Source organism: Bos mutus, chromosome 11 (assembly GCF_027580195.1).
Source record: "Bos mutus isolate GX-2022 chromosome 11, NWIPB_WYAK_1.1, whole genome shotgun sequence".
NCBI lineage: Eukaryota > Metazoa > Chordata > Mammalia > Artiodactyla > Bovidae > Bos > Bos mutus.
Window position 1 is genome coordinate 59,958,740 of NC_091627.1, and position 21,220 is coordinate 59,979,959.

Here is a 21,220-nt window from a genome sequence, read left to right on the forward strand (position 1 = left end):
CAGTGAAGCATGACAAAATAATAATACTTTAGCCATTAAATGAAGTTTAGGACAATTAATTTCTTCTTAAGGGCTATATGGGCTTCCCTGGTGGCTCAGACGGTAAAGCGTCTGCCCGCAATGCGGGAGACCCAGGTTCGATCCCTGGGTCGGGAAGATCGTCTGGAGAAGGAAATGGCAACCCACTCCAGTATTCTTGCCTGGAAAATCTCATGGATGGAGCCTGGTAGGCTACAGTCCATGGGGTCGCAAAGAATCGGACATGACTGAGCAACTTCACTCACTCACTTTAAGGGCTATAGATGTCTTCCCTGGGCTTCCTTGGTGGCTCAGATGGTAAAGCGTCGGCCTGCAATGTGGGACACCCAAGTTCAATCCCTGGGTAGGGAAGATCCCCAGAAGAAGGAAATGACAACCCACTCTTGTACTCTTGCCTGGAATATTCCATGGAATGAGGAGCCTGGTAGGCTACAGTCCCATGGGGTCGCAAAAAGTAGGACATGAACTGAGCAACTTCGCTTCACTAAGGGTTATGGATAATATTCTGACTCATGTTCTTTTAGCTGTTTTACAGATATTGAAACCCCCACCAGGTAAAAATTAACTGTACGTGCTCCCTACAAGCACGGAGACCCAAGACTGTTTGGAACAAGAAGGTTGATGATGTTGATTCCTGGTTATCTCACCATCAACCGATCAGAAGAATGTTGGAGGATCCTGGGATGCTCTGTCTCTCACCCTGTCTCTAAAAATCTTTCCCTGAAAACCACTGAGAGTGGGCCTTTTGAGCATTAGTTACCTGGACTCCTTGCTGGGTGCCTGCAGTAAACACTACACTTGCCTTCACCACAACCTGGTGTCAGTAAATTGGCTTCACTATGCACAGGTGAAGCCTGTGCATAGGTGGACCCAACAGTATTCAGGAAAATTTGGTATCCATTAGAGTTTTCTTCTTCACTTTTACTTTTTCCTCCCTAAATTTGGGTTTAGGCTTCCCCAGACTTCCATGTATTATATAGCCTATGGAGTGTGTGATATCTTCAGCATTTGTTTTGCAGCTGCTACTGCTGCTAAGTCGCTTCAGTCGTGTCCGACTCTGTGCAACCCCACAGATGGCAGCCCACCAGGCTCCGCCATCCCTGGGGTTCTCCAGGCAAGAAAACTGGAGTGGGTTGCCATTTCCTTCACCAATGCATGAAAGTGAAAGTGAAGTTGCTCAGTAAGTGTCTGACTCTTCGTGACCCCATGGACTACAGCCTACCAGGCTCCTCCGTCCATGGGATTTTCCAGGCAAGAGTACTGGAGTGGGTTGCCATTGCCTTCTCCAGGGGCTGTAGTAATACAGTGGCTTTAGGGTGGGCATGGGATCCCAAAGTGAACATTTGGGTCGTGAAGGAAGTGTGATATTTTTTTCAGTCCATGTGACTTTGGATATACAAGTTACAGGAGACCCTGAACACATCATCCCTCTTGTGTAAAGTCTCTTCAGAGCTTCTCAAAATAAAGACAAAGTCCTCTAAGCATAAGCCACTGCCTATGTCTGGAACTTTTTGTCAACACACATATACAGCATACGTATGCACACAAGCAGACACGTTCATGCATGATACATGCACACCATACACTTGTGCACACGGGTATGTACATATGCATAGATGCATGCACTAACACACACAGCTGCACTCAGGACTTCCTTGAAGCCTGTGTCTGCCCACAGCTCCTCCTGCCCCTCACTTGGCTGGCTCTCATGAGTGCGTTACCTCTCTTCAATCCTTTCCTGACCCCTTGGGATGGGACCCTCCAGTAGCCCAGCTCCCTGGTGCTACCTGAATGAGAGGTTACCACACTGTGTTCTAATCACCTGTTTACTAGTTTCTGGCTCAGGACCTGCCGGTTCAGTTCACTCTGAGATGTCAATGGTGGATAAGACCTCAAGTGTGCCTCTCCCAGGAATTTGCATAATAACCGCTCCCTGATGGGCTGGTTGTGGAATGAAGCCTTTGGTGTGGTCACCAGGAAGGAGGAAGAATTTCAGAGACAATACTTGGGGCGGGGCGAAGAATATATTCCTGGCATCCCAACATGTCTGTCAGAAGCTGCTTCCATTTCCTACTCTTAAATCCCCAGGGCCAGAACATCCCATCATTATTTCAACCCAAGGTTCCCTGAGTGCTGTTTGGAGTGTTTTCTAGTCATTCCATAGAAAGCAGTCAGTGGATGTTGGCTTTTATTCATAATGCCTGGTCTCTTCATCTTTAAAGCATAGGGGCCATGTCTTCTAAACCTCTTGTATCTTCTCCCTCTCCCAAGCACTAATACTGTGTTGACATATATTAGATGTTCCAAATGTTTTTTACTTAAATAGAGAATATGATCCAATGCATCTTTGCTGGCCCTTCTCTTGTGATCTGTGCCCGCCACCCACCCAGGCATACCCAGGCAACTCCCACTCCTTGGCCCTGTTCCAAGCTGGGTCAAGTTGAGTTATCACTGGTGAAGGAGAGGAGCCAGTATGGGAAGATGAAGCAGGGGTCAGGCCAACCTTGGAACCACAGCATCAAAGCTGATGCCAGGACAGGGCCAAACAGAAGGTAGGGGGTGGGAGGGGGTGAGAGGCAGAGCAAAGAGGAAGCTGAGATGAGCAGAAGACCTAGTAAGAGCCCATTGGTCCAGTGCTGATCTCAGGGTCCCAGACTTGAAATCTGGGTCCTACTTGAAATACTTGGCTGTTTCCTCCAGGTCTCCTCCTTCACCAGGCATCCATAATCTGGCCCCACCTATCTTCCCATCTTAATTTTTTGGCAACTCCCCAGCCATAAGCCTTGGGTCCCTCCCTGCACGTGGGTGACTCATCCACACCCTAAATGTGCTGGGAACTCCTCCATCACCCCTTCCCAAGTTATTCCCTCTGCTTAGAAATTTCTTTCCCCACATTCTCTGCCTGGAAACTTTTTCTCTGGGGCCCAGATAAAGCGCTCTTTCCTTTGTGTAGGGCTGTCTAGCCCTTTCCGCCAGCTATACCTCCACCCTGTGTGGTGTCATCTCCCTTGCTGCCAGGCGTCCTCCCGGTGTATCCCAAAGTTCCAACAAGGACCAGGTGATCATCCGCTCATTAGTTCAAGACTGCACTTAGGGCCTTCGATGTACCAGCAACTCCTCTGGGCACTGGTGACCCAAATTGAACAGAGTGCATGCGTGCGTGCTAAGTCCCTTCAGTCATGTCTGACTCTGTGCGACCCTGTGAACTGTAGCCTGCTGGGCTCTTCTGGCCATGGGACTCTTCAGGCAAGAATACTGCAGTGGGTTGCCATGCCCTCCTCCAGGGGATTTCCCCAACCCAGGGATCGGACCCGTATCTCTTATGTCTCCTGCATTGGCAGGCTAGTTCTTTACCACGAGCACCACCTGGGAAGCCTATAATTGAGCAGAACATGCCCTCAAATAGCGCAGAGTAGTCCCAGGACATAAATACATAGTTATGGGGCTTCCCTGGTAGCCCAGTGGTTAAGAATCCACCTTGCAATACAAGAGACACTACTTTGATCCCTGTTTCAGGAAGATCCCACATGCTGCAGAGCAACTATGCCCATGTGCCACAACTACTGAGCCTGTGGTCTAGAGCCCACGAGTCAAAACTACCGAGCCCATGCGCAGCAACTACTGAGGCTTGTGCACATACAGCCCGTGTTCTGCAACAAAAGAAGCCACTGCGGTGAGAAGCCTGCGCACCACAACAAAGAGTAGCCCCCACTTACCACAACTAGAGAGAGCCCTCGTGCAGCAGGGAAGACCCACTACATCCAAACTGTAAAAGAACTAATTAATTAAAAAAATACATAGTTATGATATGATAGCCAGGTGACAAGTTATGAGGAACATGCAGGGAAAGAATCTAAATTTATTAGGGCCACAAAGCCTGGCATGTCTTTCTTCTGCTTAAAATCTTCCCATAGCATCCTTTGGCACTTAAAAATAAGTGAAAACACTTATTTGCCTTCAAGATCCCCGCCATGATCCAGTCCTCTGCTGGTCTTGTCCATCTCCTAACCCTCTCCAGGATGCAGCCCCCCAGCCTTCCACTACTGTTTGGACACACTGAGGCCCTTCTGTCTCAGGGCTGTGTGTTTGCTATTTCTCTCCTGCATCCCTTCCTGCTCCCACTGCCTCGTATCCTTCAGCATCAGCTCAAATGTCACCTCTTCCAAGAAGTCAGAGTCACCTCCCCTGACTGCCTTCTCTAATGTTACCATTGAATATCTACTGCCCTCACCCTCTCTCATGCAAATTGCCCTTGTCTGTTTTCTTGTTTGTGTATTTGCTTGTTTAGTGTTTTTCCCATTCAATTATCAGCTCCAAGGAAACTTAGTTTTGTTGCTCCTAGAATAAGAGTGGATAAAAATTTGTGGAACAAGGTTGGGGTCAAACAGACCAGGTGTACATGTACAGCCTATGTGACCTTCAGCAAGTTAAGTATGTCACTTCTGTTAGTCCAGTCTCTTTACCTGTCAAATGCGGGTAAGAATACTTGCCTTGCAGGATCATTGTGAGGGTGAAGACAGGTCTTTGTTGCTTTGCGCTGGCTTTCTCTAGTTGCTCTGAGCAGCGCACTTCATTACAGTTTGCACGCTTCTCATTCTAGTGGCTTCTCTCGTTGTGGAGCACAAGCTAGGTGCACAGGTCTCGGTAATTGTGGCATGCAGGCTCTAAGGCCCACGGGCTTCAGTAGTTGCTGCACACAAGCTCAGAGGTCGTGGCTTGTGGGCTTCAGAGCATGGGCTCAGGAGTTGTGGCATATGGGCCTAGTTGCTCTGCAGCGTATGGAATCTTCCTGGAGCAGGGATAGAACCTGTGTCCCCTGCATTGGCAGGCGGATTCTTATCCACTGCACCACCAGGGAAGTCTCTGAAACACACTCTTCTTAAATGTCCTGGCTCACGATACAGGTTGGCCAGATGCTGAGTGGTTGTATGAAACGAGAAGAGTACCAGCGGCCCACTCCTCTGAGCCTTGATACGACAGGCTCCCTGCTCTAACTTGAGCCTAACCATGGGTCCTCTATGTAATGGAGAGGGCTCCAAGGATGTGTAACAGTTCTAACTACAAACTGTCAGGTGAGATCCATCTCTGTTTCCGAACTATAACCAGTCAACTCAACTCATCAGTTTCACGGTAACCTTAAACTCAGTACATCCAGTCCAAACCCACTGCCTCCTCATAACTGTTCCCTTTGGTCCTCACACATCAAAACTAGCAGACAATCAACGGTACTGGTCCATCAGTTAGGAGACTGATTCATTGTGAAGTGTCTGATAGAAAAATTGTTACCTGAACTATTAACAAAACTGAGAATGTAAACAGCCCAAGGCATTATCCATAGACAGAGGAGGGGAGTTGGATTCTGCCTGGAGCTTCTTGGTTATTTCTAGAAGCTCCAGAGCTGAGGAACCAGAGAAGAAACCATAATCAGGCTTCCAAGAAGGACTCACCAAATCACCCCATCCCTTTGCATTAAATGCTGTACATAGAGGCCTATGAAGGCCCTGTGTTAGTTGCCTACAGCTGCTGTAACAAATTACCACAAACGTAATGGCTTAGAACAAGACACATTTATTATTTTACAATTCTGGAGGTCAGAAGTCTGAAATGGGCTTCACTGGACTAAAATCAAGTAGGCAGGGCTGTGTTTCTTCCAGAAGCTGTAGGGGAGAATGTATCCCCTGCCCTTTCCCAGCTTCTAGGAACCACCTGCATTCATTGGCTCACAGCCCCTTCCTCCGTCTTCAAAGTTAGCAGCGTTGCATCTTCCATTCTCTTTCTGACTCTCACCCTCCTGCCTCCCTCATATGAGGACCCTGATGATTAATCATGAAGGGTCCACTGGGATAACCCAGGATGGATTAGCTTTCACTTAATCACATTTGCAAAGTCCCTTTTTTGCCAGGTAAGGTAACATATCCACAGGTTCTGGAGATCATTATGTGGAGTTCTTTGAGGGGGCCATTATTCTGGTCAACCCTCAGTAGGATGAGCTTGGTTTGGGAGCACCAGGCCAGAACCCAGCTTCCTGCCTCCCTACCGACTCTGTTCAAAGTAGAATTCAGTGCGGGCTGAGGGCTCACTCTCCTTGGTAAGTCTCAGGGGCTGCTGGGGTTCAGAGGAGCCAGAGAGGAACCAGCCAGGCCAGGCAGCAGCCTCGAGCCTGAAAGCAGGGCCTGAGCTTCTCTGGAAGAAGGTGAAGCGGGTGGCCTCTTCTCCGCCCTTGTACAGGTCCTCGATGTTCACATCCTGTGGGGGCAAGGCAGAGGAGGCTGGATGGGACAGCCGACTGTCAGCCCTCGAGGCTTCTGGGGCTTGGCCAAAGAGGGAACCAAAAGGTGAGTCTTTCGCTAGGGAAATTCCCTCTGCAGGTTCTAGAGGGAAGGATCTGGGCACTGGGTGCAGAGGGAGATGGTAGAAATCCAAACAAGAGGGACGTGTGGAACTTGCTGGACCACAGACAGGCAGAGAGATGCCAGACCACCCTGGAGGTCTGTAGGGGCCCCCAGCACAGGGTGCGATTGCTCACCTCCAGCTGCAGGGAAGGCCCCTCCCCTGTCTCCACACATGCCAGGCAACGGCTACCTCCCTGGACTCCCAAGAAGATGGGGAACTTGGTGCGTTCCAGGCCTCTGTTGGGGAGTATGCAGATGGTCTCTGGGAGGGAATAAGAGAAGAGAGCCAGGTGTTGAGGGGAACCCAGATTGCAAGCTCTTAAGCGAGCTTAAGAGCTCAGGTAGGAAGCTTGGGTAGGAAGCTTGGGTAGGAAGGAACTGGGCCAGGGCACAGCTGACCTAGCCCCTGCATGCAGGCTGGGACTCCTATCAGGGCCCTGATCGCTTACTGGTAGAGCTCTCCCTGCCTCAATTCTCACTGTCACTGGAGACAGAAGGGGAAGGAGAGCCTGGGGCAGATGGAATTTGTGTGAGTCCCAGGAGGTGAAGGCCCCAGATGCTCACCTGCATGACAGTTGTCTGCATTGGGATCTCCCACCAGGAACTGGCCATCTCTCATGTACAGAGCCTTCTGCTCTGCATCCTTAATTCTGGAACAGGAATCGATGTTGATTGTCCACCCCCTTCAGACACCCTGGACCCCACAGCCCTTCCACTACAGGCTCTGAATGACCTGCTCATTGGCAGTTCTGTGTTGAGTCCTGCCCTAGGCCACAGGTGCAAGGCCTTGCATCACGGTCACAGAAGCGGAACCTAGAACCAAGATCACCTGCAAAGTTGACTGAGCCCTTTTGTAACCATTCCCCAAAGCCCCCCTGATCATCGCTAACAAGCTTCCTGACTCCCAATTAAGCAAAGACACCTGCTGCAGTAAACACCCCATAACACCCCAACCAATCACCCAATGCCATCCTTCCAGCAGGGATTATCTTTGTCCTGAGGCTATAAGAATCAGCTATTAACTCACAAAAACTATCTTTCCCTGGTCTGTCAGGAGGTCAGCCCATTGCACTTGCAGTGTCCTCCTTATCTCTGCTCTTTGTTCTTAATAAACTCACTCCCTTCTGGAATGCTCTCTGTCTGGAAATTCTTTCCCAACCTGCATTTAGACTGCTCCAACATCCTGCAGGTGAGAAGTAGGGACGCTACTCCATCCAAAAGTAGGTCGAGACCAGGTTAGCCATAGGCTATAGGAAAGTTCTCCTGGGGCTGGGCATTTTTCAGAGACTGCATCTCTGTCTTTACCAAACTTGGCCCCTGTCAGGCCCTCAGGGCAGTGATGGGAGCCAGGGTCTTCTCACTGAGGTGTACAGAGTTTTCCTGACCCTCCAGCCCTCCAGCATGCAAGTATGTAAGGGGTGGGGCAGGGGGCTGGAGTAGGCCGCTTTGGGTGTACCAAATATAGATAGTCAGCAGAGAGTCAGAGCAGGGCCCTGATGACTGGCAGTGGGGTTGGCAGTGGTTCTAATGATCAGTGTGGGAGTGTAAACATGTACAGGGAGGCTGAAAAGGAACCATGGTGAGTCTGTGCAGATCAAAGCCATGCCCACAAGGTTAACCCATTGCTGGCTGGTTTCAGAGATGGCTATCAGTTGCTCTCAGGCCTGGGGATGCTCCTTACCTTCAAGGGCAGAACCTCTGGGCCAACACCACCACTTCTAGGGGATTCTTCTTTCTCAGTAACAGCTCATTATAATACCCTGAGTTCATGACTGTATGTGTTTAAAGCAGGTTCCCTTGTATAGTAAAAATGAAGACCTGAAAAGAACCTGTTTTGGCAGCTGGCCTTCTCCCTCCAACCTCAACTACCAGGAACTGCCATCCACATTCTGTTCAGGGACAGAACCCAGGCTAGAGACCCCAGAGAGCTGACATCCTGTTTTGTCATTTTCAGGCTCCATGCACATGTGTCTTGCCTTCTCAGCCATGCTGTAACTTCCTGGAGGCCCTGACCATTCCCCCACGTCTAGGAGAGGATGGGGCCACAGAGAAGACAATGTTCCCAGGTGGCGTTAGTGGTAAAGGACCTATCTACCAATGCAAGATACCTGATTCAATCCCTGGGTCAAGAAGATCCCCTGAAGAAGGGAATGGCTACCCACTCCGAGTATTCCTGCCTGGAGAATTCCATGGACAGAGGAGCCTGGCGGGCTACAGTCCATGGGGAGGGACTCAGTCACAAAAAGTCGTCATGGAGAAGCTGAGGGAATGCGTCCCAGGTGTTAACCCTATTCTATTTTTATTATGCCCAAACTCATTCCTTGAAGGGCTCACGATAGTTTACAACAAAAAACATGGATAATAAAGCGGTAACTGAAAAGTAAAGACTCAAATATCAAATGAGAAAAAAGTAAGAGTTAGAAGCCCAGAATGGGAGTAAAAACCACAGAGGTTAATATATGAAATGCTATCATTGAGATTCAAAATTATCTCTGAGCTTTTAGAGAGAGGAGGCTGAAGCAGTACAGAGAATGTGAGTCTGAGTCCTAGTCCTGTGTGACATCAGGTACTTAACCTTTTTGAGCCTCAGTTTTCAAATCTATAAAATGGGTTTAGTAACACTCCCTTGTAGATTTCTCAGGATGAAGGCAAGGCAGTAGATGGCTGGCTTCTTGCAGAAGCTCAGGGAAGAAAGCTTCTGTGATTATGGTAAGTGCCTTAATTATGGGGCACTTGAGCTTTCTGGGTGAGAGGGAACTTCATCCTTCTGACTCAGCCTTCTTTTCTTCTTTCTCTCTCATTCCAAGACCCCTGATTAGGAAAGGTAGACTCCAGGAAGACTTACATGTAGTATTTTGCCATGGGAAGGGAGCACATTTTTGCAAGCAGGCTTACGGGTCCTCACTGAGGGGGGAAAAAAGGGCTGTCAGAGTGTGAATGGATAAAAAAGATGTACATATACATAATGGAATCATAGCCTGTCATAAAAAAGAATGAAATAATGACATTTACAGCAACGTGGATGGACCTAGAGATTATCATACCAAGTGAAGTATGATACTAAGCCAGACAGAGAAAGACAAATATCATAAAATATTGTTAATCTGTGGAATCTTAAAAATAACACAAATGAACTTATTTACAAAACAGAAAGAAATTCACAAACATAGAAAACAAGCTTATGGTTACCAAAGGGGAAATGAGAGGCATAAATAAGGAGTTGGGGATTAAAATGTACACACAACTATATACAAATAGCAGAGACATTATTTTGCCAACAAAGATTCGTCTAGTCAAGCCTATGGTTTTTCCTGTGGTCATGTATGGATGTGAGAGTTGGACTGTGAAGAAGGCTGAGCGCCGAATAATTGAGGCTTTTGAACTGTGGTGTTGGAGAAGACTCTTTAGAGTCCCTTGGACTGCAAGGAGATCCAACCAGTGCATTCTGAAGGAGATCAGCCCTGGGATTTCTTTGGAAGGAATGATGCTGAAGCTGAAACTCCAGTACTTTGGCCACCTCATGCGAAGAGTTGACTCATTGGAAAAGACTCTGATGCTGGGAGGGATTGGGGGTAGGAGGAGAAGGGGACGACAGAGGATGAGATGGCTGGATGGCATCACTGACTCGATGGACGTGAGTCTGGGTGAACTCCTGGAGTTGGTGATGGACAGGGAGGCCTGGCGTGCTGCGATTCATAGGGTCGCAAAGAGTCGGACACGACTGAGCGACTGAACTGAACTGATATACAAATAGATAACTAATAAGGACCTCCTGTATAGCATAGAGAATTGTACATATATACTGCTGCTGTTGTTGCTGTTTATTCACTAAGTCTTATCTGACTCTTTGAGACTCCATGAACTGTAGTCCACCAGGCCCCTCTGTCCATGGGATTTCCCAGGCAAGAATACTGAAGTGGGTTGCCATTTCCTCCTCCAGGGGATCTTCCTGACTCAGGAATTAAATCCATGTCTCCTGCTTAGCAGGCAGATTCTTTACCACTGCGCCACCAGGGGAAACCCATCTATCTATCTATCCATCTATCTATGTATAACTGAATCACTTTCTGGGCAACTGAACCTAACACAGTATTGTAAATTAACTATAATTCAATTAAAAATTTTAAAAAAGAATGGCTGAAATTTTAAGAAAAGAAAAGGGAAGGTGGTGGAGCTGGAGAACAGATACCCCAAGGGCCCCAAATCACCCCATCACAAGGCAAAAAGTTCTCACCAGGAACTTGTCTATTGCTGGCCTCTGAGAATTCACCAAGGTGCCCCCAGTCCAGCCAGTTCTAGGCCCTCTGAATCGCCTTCCTTTAAGGCCATGCAGGATCACATCTAGCTGAGCTGGCAGGGGTATGAGCCATGACCGTGCCCTGGGGCCAGCTCTGGGAAACAGGATGGAAGGTACCCCCAAAGAGTTCAGCCAAGAGACATTCCCCAGGGCTTAGATGGGGGTGGGTGGGCTCCAGCATCACAGTTTGAGGAAGAACTTGGCTTAGGCCCTGTTCCACTCCCCAGCCTGGCCTTAGAGACACCATCCTGACTTCCTCTGGGCAGCACTTCTAGGAAGAACCTGCAGCCTGCACCAGGGATGGGCAGGATCTCCCTGCAGGTAGAGAGCATTGTTCTGGGGGATGCTTTGTTGAGACTGTGACCTACCAGAGGTTATCCAAACTCCCTGCTCTATTCCAGATGGAAAACAGCACACACATGAGACACAGACTTGTGTTCTGGGGAAGAAATGGTCCAAAAACTGAAGCCAGTGACCTCTATACAGATCCCAGACCACAGAGCTTCACACAGCTCCACTCCTGCCAGTTGGATCATCTATCCCTAGAGTTTTTCCCTGAAATGATCACGTTCAGAAAGGCCATTCTAAAATCCAGCACAGAAAGAAACCCAGAACCAATCATGGCATGAGGCTGGGAGGAGTTGGAGAAGAGTCCAGAAAAGTAAATACAAGGATGGCTAGGGCTGAGGCTAAAGAATAAATCTGATTCTCTCACCAAGGAAGAAGGGAAAGAGAAGAGAAGAGGAGAGAAAGGAGAAATGTAGAGGAAATGGGCGAAAGGTAGAAATGAAGAAGCAGGGCTCAGAGAGGGAGAGGGTGATCCTGAGCAACATTTTAGGAATCTACAAGATGGAAGTCCTGCAGATGGCAGGACTTCCAACCATCTCAACCTCCCTGAGCTCCTGGCCTGGATGTTAGAAGGATAGCTGTAGTCAAGGTGCCTTTTAGTACAGGACCTACCACTTGATCACCTTGAACAGGTCATTTCCTCTCTCTCAGCTTTGCAGTGAGAGTTTGAGCATTGGTAAGGACAAAGGATCATGGAACACCAACAGGAGTACAAATTCTGGATAGATGTTGGTGATGTGAATCAAGGTCTTAAAGCATTCTGTGTACTTTGTAATTTCATCTGTTTTCCATATTCTAAGGGAAAAATAATGAATTGCCCAAGTATTTAATAATAAAGATGTTCATGGCATCATATTTTATAATAGGAAGAAATTGGAAATAATCTATTTTCCCATAATAGGTGACTGGTAAAAATGGTAAATAAGAAAGTGGAGGCTCAGTGATAAAGAATCTATACAGGAGACATGGGTTCAATCCCGGGGTTGGTAAAATCCCCTGGTGAAGGAAATGGCAACCCATTCCAGTATTCTTGCTTGGGAAATCCCATGGACAGAGGAGACTGGCAGGCTACAGTCCATGGGGTCAAAAAGAGTCAGACACAATTTAGCAACTCAACAGCAACAAAAATTATGGTAAATAAGAAAGTATGTGTACATGAAAGACAATGTTGTAGAAAAACATTTTATGATATATGAATGTTCAAAATACCAAGTGAAAAGTGCAGGTTATAAATACTGTGTGCATTATGTTTTCATTTAAATCTACCCACATACATAGAAACAAAGATGATCAATATTTTACAGCACTTATCTATTGCTGACATGATTATGGGTGATTTTTATTTATTTATTTTAGCATTTCAACGTTTTTCTTTATATGAATATGAATTTCTTTTGTGAATGAATGAAAGTCGCTCAGTAATGTCCGACTCTTTGCAACCCCATGGACTGTAGCCCGTCAGTCTCCTCTGTCCATGGAATTCTCAAGGCAAGAATACTGGAATGGGGGAAGTATATGCTAAGTTTCAGTTTTTTTAAAAATGAAGTGTTTAATCCAAGTCATTAGTTTTCCAGAATGTGCCTGTGCATTGAATCACTTGGAGGACTCCTGAGAAGTACTGTTTCCTGGACTAAAGTTTCCTCAAGTGACTTAGTGATCAACTGGGCTGGGGAAATGGTACACGAGTTCAGTTCTTCTCAATCTTGAATGAACATATAAATCATCTGCAGCTTTTGTTAAAATATAGATTCTGATTCCCTAGGTCTGGGGTGACCTAAAACTCTGCATTTCAAACATGCAACCAAATGGTATTAATGCTGGATGACACTTTAAGTGTCAAAGGACAGATGATCCCCCAGCCCTTATAGGCTGACAGCAGCATGGCCTTGATACTCACTCTCAGCCAAACTACTGGAGAAACTTTGGTTGGAGCAGCAGAAATATGGGCAGCCTGGTGCTGTGCCAAGGGCTGGCTGGGGCAGATCAAGTAGAGTGCCAAGCTTCAGGCCAGACAGGCTGATGACTCCCCGTCTTGGTCAATGTCAACTCAGAGCCAACAGAAAGTCAAGAATGGTCCAGTCCAGCAGGATCTCTGGGACTCTAGAAGCCTCTTTTCCTGGTCTGGCCTCAAACCTGTTTCTCTCCTAAAGACCCCCAAATCAGGAATCCCTGCCTGGGGTCTTGGTATAGATTATGATGTAGAGAAGTGAGTAGGAATGAGAAGCTGGCTTCCAGTTCATCAGAGAGCCTGGGTTCCTGGTGTGGAGCATCTGCCATAGTTCTTCCCAAAGTACCACATACTCCCCAAAGCTTTCCCTTCCCAATTGTCTCCAAGTGACCTTTCATTGGACATTAGGCTATAGCCCTCTCTGGACACCATCTTTGGCTATCTCAGTTCTCATCAATTCACCTGTCCTGGACCCAATATCACCAAAAAATATCCCTGGGCTTCCTTAAGCTCTTTTGCACATCACACTCACATTGATCCCACCCTCTCCTTCATCCTCCTACACATTGTCTCCATCGAATCTGTTCTCTTCAAGACCAATATTAACTTCTGTAGAGTCAAATCCAATGATTTTTTTGATTTGTCAGATCTTTGGCAACTGCCTCCCTTGGATCCCTTGATATTGATTCACACCTCTCCATTCTCTGCTTCTCAGGTCCGTTATGGATTCTTCCTTTTTTGTGGGGGTCATCCCTAAACCTTGAATTCATGAGCTAACATCCTAAGGACTTTCCTTTCATGTTCCATGGAGCTACAATCCATCCATTTCCACAGGTGCAATGATTATCTTTCTCTGATGCCTCCCAAGCCCAGATTGATCATCCTTTATCTCCAGCAGCCTCCAGGATACCACCCTCTGGATATCCTGCCATCATTCTCAACCAAATGCATCCAAGGTCAAATTCATCTTCTCCTCCTCCAAGTCCGTTCATCCCTCCCAGGATCATTTCTCTTGCTGCCATAATATTCCCCTAGACAGTGAGACCAAAACCTGAGAACTGTTGACAATTTCTCCTACCTTTTTGACTCTATGACAGATGTATCAACAAGTTCCAATAAATTATATCTTTAAAATATAACCTTTGTTTTCTTCATAGCCATTAGAATTGTGCCTATATTCCTGGTTTCTCCAACTTCAGTACAGCCCAACCTATCTGAGGTTTCTGGACTTGTATCTGCTCTCATCACACCCCCACCCCACTCCAGTCTACAGTGGTTTCCCACTGTATGATACACTTTTCTAGGTGTATTCACTTCTCCGTGGACACTAAACCACCTCCCAGGTAATGAGACTTCTTTCTTATTTTCCTCATAAGTATTTTCAAAGTTATCTTTGATTTCCCTACCTCCAAAGTCATCCCATCTAATTGCTGTCCATTCAGATCTTTTGGCATTAAGGTCACTGGACATGGATATAGATAATTATAGATGGATAATTATAGATGGATAATTATAGAGGATGATCAATCTGGGCTTGGGAGGCATCAGAGAAAGATGATCATTGCACCTGTGGAAATGGATGGATTGTAGCTCCATGGGATATGAAAGAAAAGTGCTTAGGATGTTATCTTGTGAATTCAAGATAGATAATAATATACCATAATTATAATACCATTAGTATTATCTATAGTTGAGTATCTAGTTCTGCCAAGTTAATTATCAGGTCAGACTTACAAAGTCATGTCACTTAACCTCCAATCTTCAGTTTCAGCATCTATAAATCATGATCTTAAAATTCTTTCCAGATCAAACTATCAATGATTCTATGACTCAATGTCTAAAGACTATTTTCTTTACCATTGCAATCCTACTCTGAACTCCCACTAAGTTTCATTGCGTTATTTATTGTTTTATATGTAGACATTTATTTCCCTTATTAAATTGAACAGGCTCTTTAGGCCACAAAACAAAGCTTGTAGCTCTCTCCACCTGCCCCAGCTGAGATACATCCATGCTTACAAGTAGGACACATACTGCAGATTCAAATGGAAGGTTGGTTCTAGAATTAACTCTACTACAAGTTTGTTTTGCCACCTTGGAAAGTCCCTTTTTGTCCCTAGGCCTCCAATTTCTTATCATTAGAATGAGAGGCCGGGCAAGATCAGTAGTTTTCAAAACTATTTTAAGTTTCAAAGAAAAGTTTTCATGGGAACCTAAGGAAAATTAAATGGATAAAAGGTACCTGCTTAGCAGAATCATAGAGAAATGGAGATATGGGAACCCAGTAAGCATTGACCACTGAAGTAGGTACTGGGTGTATGTCAATCTCAACTTCCCAATTTATCCCTCACTACACCTTTCCCCTTGGTAACCAAACACTCTACTCTATATAAAATAGATAACTAATAAGACCCTATTGTATAGCACAGGGAACTCTACACAATATTCTGTAATGACCTAAATGGGAAAAGAATCTGAAAAATGAGTTGATATATTTGTATATCTGGAGAAGGAAATGGCAACCCACTCCAGTATTCTTGCCTGGGAAATTCTACGCACAGAGAAGGCTGGTGGGCTAAGTCTATTGGAGTCTCAAGGAGATGGACATGACTGAGCAACTAAACAACTAAGGGAATGGCTACCCACTCCAGTATTCCTGCCTGGAGAATCCCATGGACAGAGGAGCCTGGTGGGTTACAGTCCATGGAGTCGCAAAAAGTCGGACAAGACTGAACAACTTTCACTTTCACTGTGTTAATAGTCTCTCTGTATGCCTAGAAGGATCTGTGAGTCTGAGATCCCTGGAAATAAACAAATTAATTAACAAACCATGCCCTCATGGCAGGTCTGATGGAAAGAAAAAGATAAACCATCAGGGGGTAGATGCAATAAGCCCACAGGTTTTTACACTGGAAACTTTGATTGTTCTAAATAACAAGGACGTGTCTGTGTAGATGCCAGTAAAGAATAGACTCTGCCTTGGCCCTTACCTCCCTGGCTACCTCTCAGAGATAGGAGGAACCTGATGTTTCTCTCAGCATGCCAAGCTGCTGACCCCAATTCTTTGGTGCCTCCTGAGTTGAAAGAAATGTCTTATGAAACAGGTCTCAGTCATTTGTACAAGGTGCTGACTGGCTGGCGAGGCCAGGGCCTGGTCTCGGGTGGCTGGGAAATTTCCCCTCCTTCGGGAAATGTGGGAGAAGGAAATGGCAACCCACTCCACTATTCTTGCCTAGAGAATCCTGTGGACACAGGAGCCTGGTGGGCTGCTCTCCATAGGGTCACAGAGTCGGACACAACTGAAGCCACTTAGCATGCATTCATGCGTGCAAACATATATAACTGATTCATTTTGCTCCTTAGCAAAAACTAACACAGTGTAAACCAACTATGCATTCATGCACACATACTCAGTCACTTTAGTCGTGTCTGACTCTTTGCGACCCTGTGGACTGTAGCCTGCCAGGTTCCTCTGTCCACGGAATTTCCCAGGCAAGAATACCAGAGTAGGTTGCCATGCCCTCCTCCAGGGGATCTTCATGACCCAGGGATCAAACCCATGTCTCCTGCATTGCAGGTAGATTCTTTACCTGCTAAGCCACCAGGCAAGCCTGTAAATCAACAATAAAATTTAATTTTTTTAATTTTTAAAAATGAAAAAAAAATATTAATTACACTGCCTCCCCCCTCCAAAGGCACTGGGGCATCCCTAAAGAAAATCAGGCTTCATCAAACATTGCTGGGTACCACTGGCCTAAATGATTTCTTTTGAAATTACTTTCTAAAATCCGTGCTCCTTGAGGACTTTCCTGGTGGTTCAGTGATTAACAATCTGCCTTGAAATGCAGGGGACATGGGTTTGATCCCAATCAGGGAACCAAGATCCCACAAGGTGCAGAGCAACTAATCACTTGAGCCACAACTACAGAGTCCATGTGCCACAACAAAAGATCCTGCGTGCTGCAACAAAAAATCCAATGCAGCCAAATAAATCTAAAAGTATTTTAAAATTTATTTAAAATCTGTCATCCTAAACATTTAAAAACCTTGACATGACTTAGCTATACCTTCTTCTCAAATTCTTTTATGTGTCCCTAGACTTATTTAGCATCCTATGATATCTATGTAGGGGATACCTTGCTAACTAGAGAGCTTGCCAGGAGGAATTAAAGGGAGGTTGCCAATCAGAGTTATTGATAGAGGGATAAGAAAAGAGAAAAAGAGAGAACACTGCCTTCCACCACTGACCTGCAGATCCTGGGCGCCTGGAACCTCCAACTGATTTCTCCAGGCTGTCTACACTGAGTTTATATTGCCTGATCAGGATGGGTCAGCCTATAGCAATGTTTATAATTGGCTCCAGGATGGGGAAGAAAGGCAATGGGATTTTACAAGGTCTTTGGCACAGTCTAGCTAATAAGAAGGTGGGAACATTAATGAATGTTTGTTAAAGGGGAGAGAGTCGCCCATAAAGCCTTCGCAGAAGCCAAGTGCTGGGACCCTACTCAAAGCTACCGTCGTTGATTGGTGGTTTTGGCAGCCAGATAAATGATGCTGGGGTCAGACATCTTCATATCACCTTCCCTTTGGTTCCCATGGGGCTCCATCTAGACTTAGGGAGGCAGAAGAGGCAAGAGTGAGTGTGTCTGAAGGGCCTAAAGACAAATTTTTGTCCGTAGCCAGGCTGTGGCCATCAAGGCAATGTGAGAATGGGAGTTGATGATATTGTGAATAGCCCCTGTTGGGGAAGATGAAAGGGACATCTTTGTTTTTCAACAGGCTCTATTAATTGGTACCAGCTTGATGAGATGAATGTCTAAAGAAATCTACTGCAGTCAGAAGACATTGACCTTAGATTTATCCTGGGATTGAGCAGGTGCCCTGTGCCCTAGACTACAAGGGTATATGACACAGTGTAAGCAGGGCAGGGGTGAAGAACACCTGGGCCTCTGATTGATACTGCTTAATTCAGTCCATCTAGCCACTCATCTGTCCATCCATCCATCTATCCATCAATCCATCAGTTCATCTACCTATTCACCCATCCATCAGTACATCTTCCCATCCACCATCCATCCATCCATCTACCCATCCATCCACCAATCAGAATATCTACCCATCTATCCACCCACTTACAAGGGGCAGAGATACTTAGGCATGGTATTCTCTGGGGACAAACTGCTTTATTGTAATTCTCCTTCATGGGTCATTTGCAAAGTTTCATAAAGGGCTTGATGAGGACAAGGGAGAGGTCAGTCCTATACCCAGATGTCTGCAGAGTGAGCAATGAAAAAATATGGGCAGAGGTGGAAACAGATTTCTGTTTCCTAAGGCCAATAGTCATTCTTCACCCCTTCTCCCAAACTCTTGTCCCCTCAATGGAAAAGGTCAAAGCACGGAGTATTATACCAGGCAACCAATGAGTGCTCACTGAGCATTAACAAGACCTGTAACAGAAACATGTAAGACATGGTCCCTGTTATTAAGTAGCTTTACAGTCTGACTGGGGAGCTAAGTCGTAAACACTTGAAAAGACCAGACTCTCTAATCTCTGAGCCCAGGGAATACTGAAGACAATAGAGGGGAGAACCTCCTTGAGTAGAAAGATAAATTCCTAGAATTGAAAGGGCTTTAGCCCTTTATATAATTCCTCCTCTTTCAACTACTCCTGTCAGCTCATCCCTGCTAAAGCCCTTTTGAATTCTATCAGCCTACAAGTGATACAGCAATCACATTTGAAGCTGGAAAAAGCTTGAAGAATGAGGAAGAATTTCAGCTGTTCCCTGCAGGGTGGGTCCATTTTGACAGGCAGAAGAGGGTGAAAGAATATTCTGGGTGGAGGAATAGTCTCCACATTTGACACTCTCTGGATTCCAATAATTTGCCAAACATTACACAAGGTGCTTGGAAACAAGCCGGGACAGACTTTACCTTGAGGTGATCTCAGGGGCCTCAGATCCCAGGTCAACTTATTACAAGGAGGGGGAGTTAGCATACAGGTGAGCACAAAGCACTGTCAGAGCTGATGACCATGGCTCTCAACTCAGCAAGGGCTCCTGGGAGGAGGTGACGATATGAGACCTTTTCTGGGTGTGTGGGCAGACAGTGTGAACCAAGTCTGTTCTCAGCAGCCCTGAGGGGCCTGTGGCCTTGCTGTCTGCTGCCTGAGGCCTTATGCTGCTTCTGGGCTGGAGCTGCTGAGGTCCCTGGAGCCAGACCCTCCGGCCTGGCCTCTCCCTTGCTGATCCTTCAGTGGCAGCTGAACCTGCCAGGCTGGTCTGACTGGCAAGGTGCAGAGGGGACACATGGAACTACCATTTGGACCCCTCCTCTGGCTTCTGCTATGATTCCCCACGGTTTAGGCAGAGACCCTGGAGTCACAGCCTCTGGGCCATATGTCTGAAGGTGCAAAGGTAGTTGAGAAAGATCTAAATCTTGTGGAAACAGAATATTCAACCAACTGAGTCTGGTCAGCTTTTAAAACAATGTATTTATTTTACTCGGCTGTGTCGGGCCTTAGTTGCCACACCCGGGATTTTGTTATGTCACGTGGAATCTTCCATTGCAGTACACAGACTCTCTAGTTGTGTCGCTTGGGCTCCGGTAGTTGTGGCGCAGGGGCTTAGTTTCTCTGCATCATGTGGGATCTTAGTTCTCCAACCAGGGATTGAACCCATGTCCCCTGCATTGCAAAGCAGATTCTTAACCACTGGACCATGAGGGACGTCCCTGGTCAGCTTTTTAAGTTTCATATTTGGGGAAATAAAGGGATGGTGTTCATTTTGAGCAGGACAGTAAAAGCACTGGAGAAAATTGCAATCATAGTAAAGTAAATGATTTATTTCTCTTCCCCTCCATACTAGTCATGCATTGCTGGGGAACAAGTGACTTGACCCGAAACCTCAACAACATAAAGCAGGAACACTTATGTTCTCAGAGTTCCTAAGGACTGGGCTGAGCTTAGCTGGGTGACTCTGCTTCAGCCTCTCACTAGGTTACAGTCACTCAGAGGTGCATCACTTGAAGGCCTAGCTGGGCTGGAGGCTGAGCTACTGTCAAGGTCACTTGTGTGGCCGTTGTCAGGAGCCTTCATTTTCCACCACTGGGCCTCCTTATAGGGCTGCTCACACATAGTGGGTGGCTTCCCGCAGAGCATGTGAACAAAGAAGCAGACCAAGATAGAAGCCACAGTGTCTTTTATAACTTAATCTCACAAGCTGCACAACATCACTTCCATTGTGTTCTATTGGTCATGGAAACAACTGTGGTCCAGTGTGGGAGGGAGCACAGGGGTGGGGCATGAATACCAAGCGACTGGGGATCATCAATCACTCCAGCTTCATTGTAGAACAATTAGAAAATACAGATAAATAAAAAGAAGGAAAGAAAAATCACCTGTAATAGCATTATCCTGACGTTGCTAAAATGGAAGTCAACTCTTTCAGACTTTTGTTTCTATGCCGAAATATACATAAATAGGTTGTTTTTTCTTTCATTAAATTGCAATTACAAGATATGCTACTTTGTAACTCATTCTTCTCGCTCAATATGTCATGAGCATCTTTCCATGTGAAGAGACATCAGTATCTTGGGTTTTAATCCTGCCTTGGATTTCAAAAGGTGTGACATGCCCATCTTCCGTCTTCTGAGTTGGAGCCACTTCCTCAGACACCACCACCCTCTCCCATCCATGGCTGAAACATGAAGGTAGAGAGGGAAAAGGCAGCATATGATGGTGGCTGAATTAAAGAGAAGGGGGCAGGGTCTGTGTCCTCAACTCTATGAACACTCTCCCTCTTCTGCACAGTGGGGACCTCGTGTGGCCGGCTGGTGGCCCTGATAGGCTCAACCAGAGATGTGCTGCCCTGTGGGGCTAACAGCTACCAGGTACTTTATCACAAAGCATGGAGGGTTCCCACCACTCCCCTGACCCTGACTCATTAGAGGTTTATTTCATGGGGCTTTTTCAAGGATTCACACCAGTAGTGCCAATCAGCAGGAGAAGAAACTGTACAAGGCCCCAAATCTCAGAAGGATTTACCCAAACTGGGAAACAAGGGCAGGAAGACTGACAGTATGCCCAGCCCTCAAAAGTGGGGGCCATGAGAGCAGAGGCAGAGTGACACCACGGGTGTCCTCCTACACCTCCAGCCCCTGCCAGAGCTGGCCTGCAGGGAGCCCTGGAGACATGTTGCC

General features: G+C 46.4%; 1 protein-coding gene across 1 annotated transcript; it reads right to left on the reverse strand.

Moving 5' to 3' along the window:
* Positions 1–6,072: 6,072 nt before the first annotated feature.
* Positions 6,073–9,308, reverse strand: IL1F10 (interleukin 1 family member 10). Its single transcript, XM_005889990.1, has 4 exons — positions 9,277–9,308; positions 6,996–7,081; positions 6,566–6,693; positions 6,073–6,285 (listed from the first exon to the last, which is right to left on the reverse strand). Exons 1-4 carry the CDS (start codon positions 9,306–9,308, stop codon positions 6,073–6,075), a joined length of 459 nt encoding a protein of 152 aa, XP_005890052.1.
* Between the last annotated feature and the right edge of the window lie 11,912 nt (positions 9,309–21,220).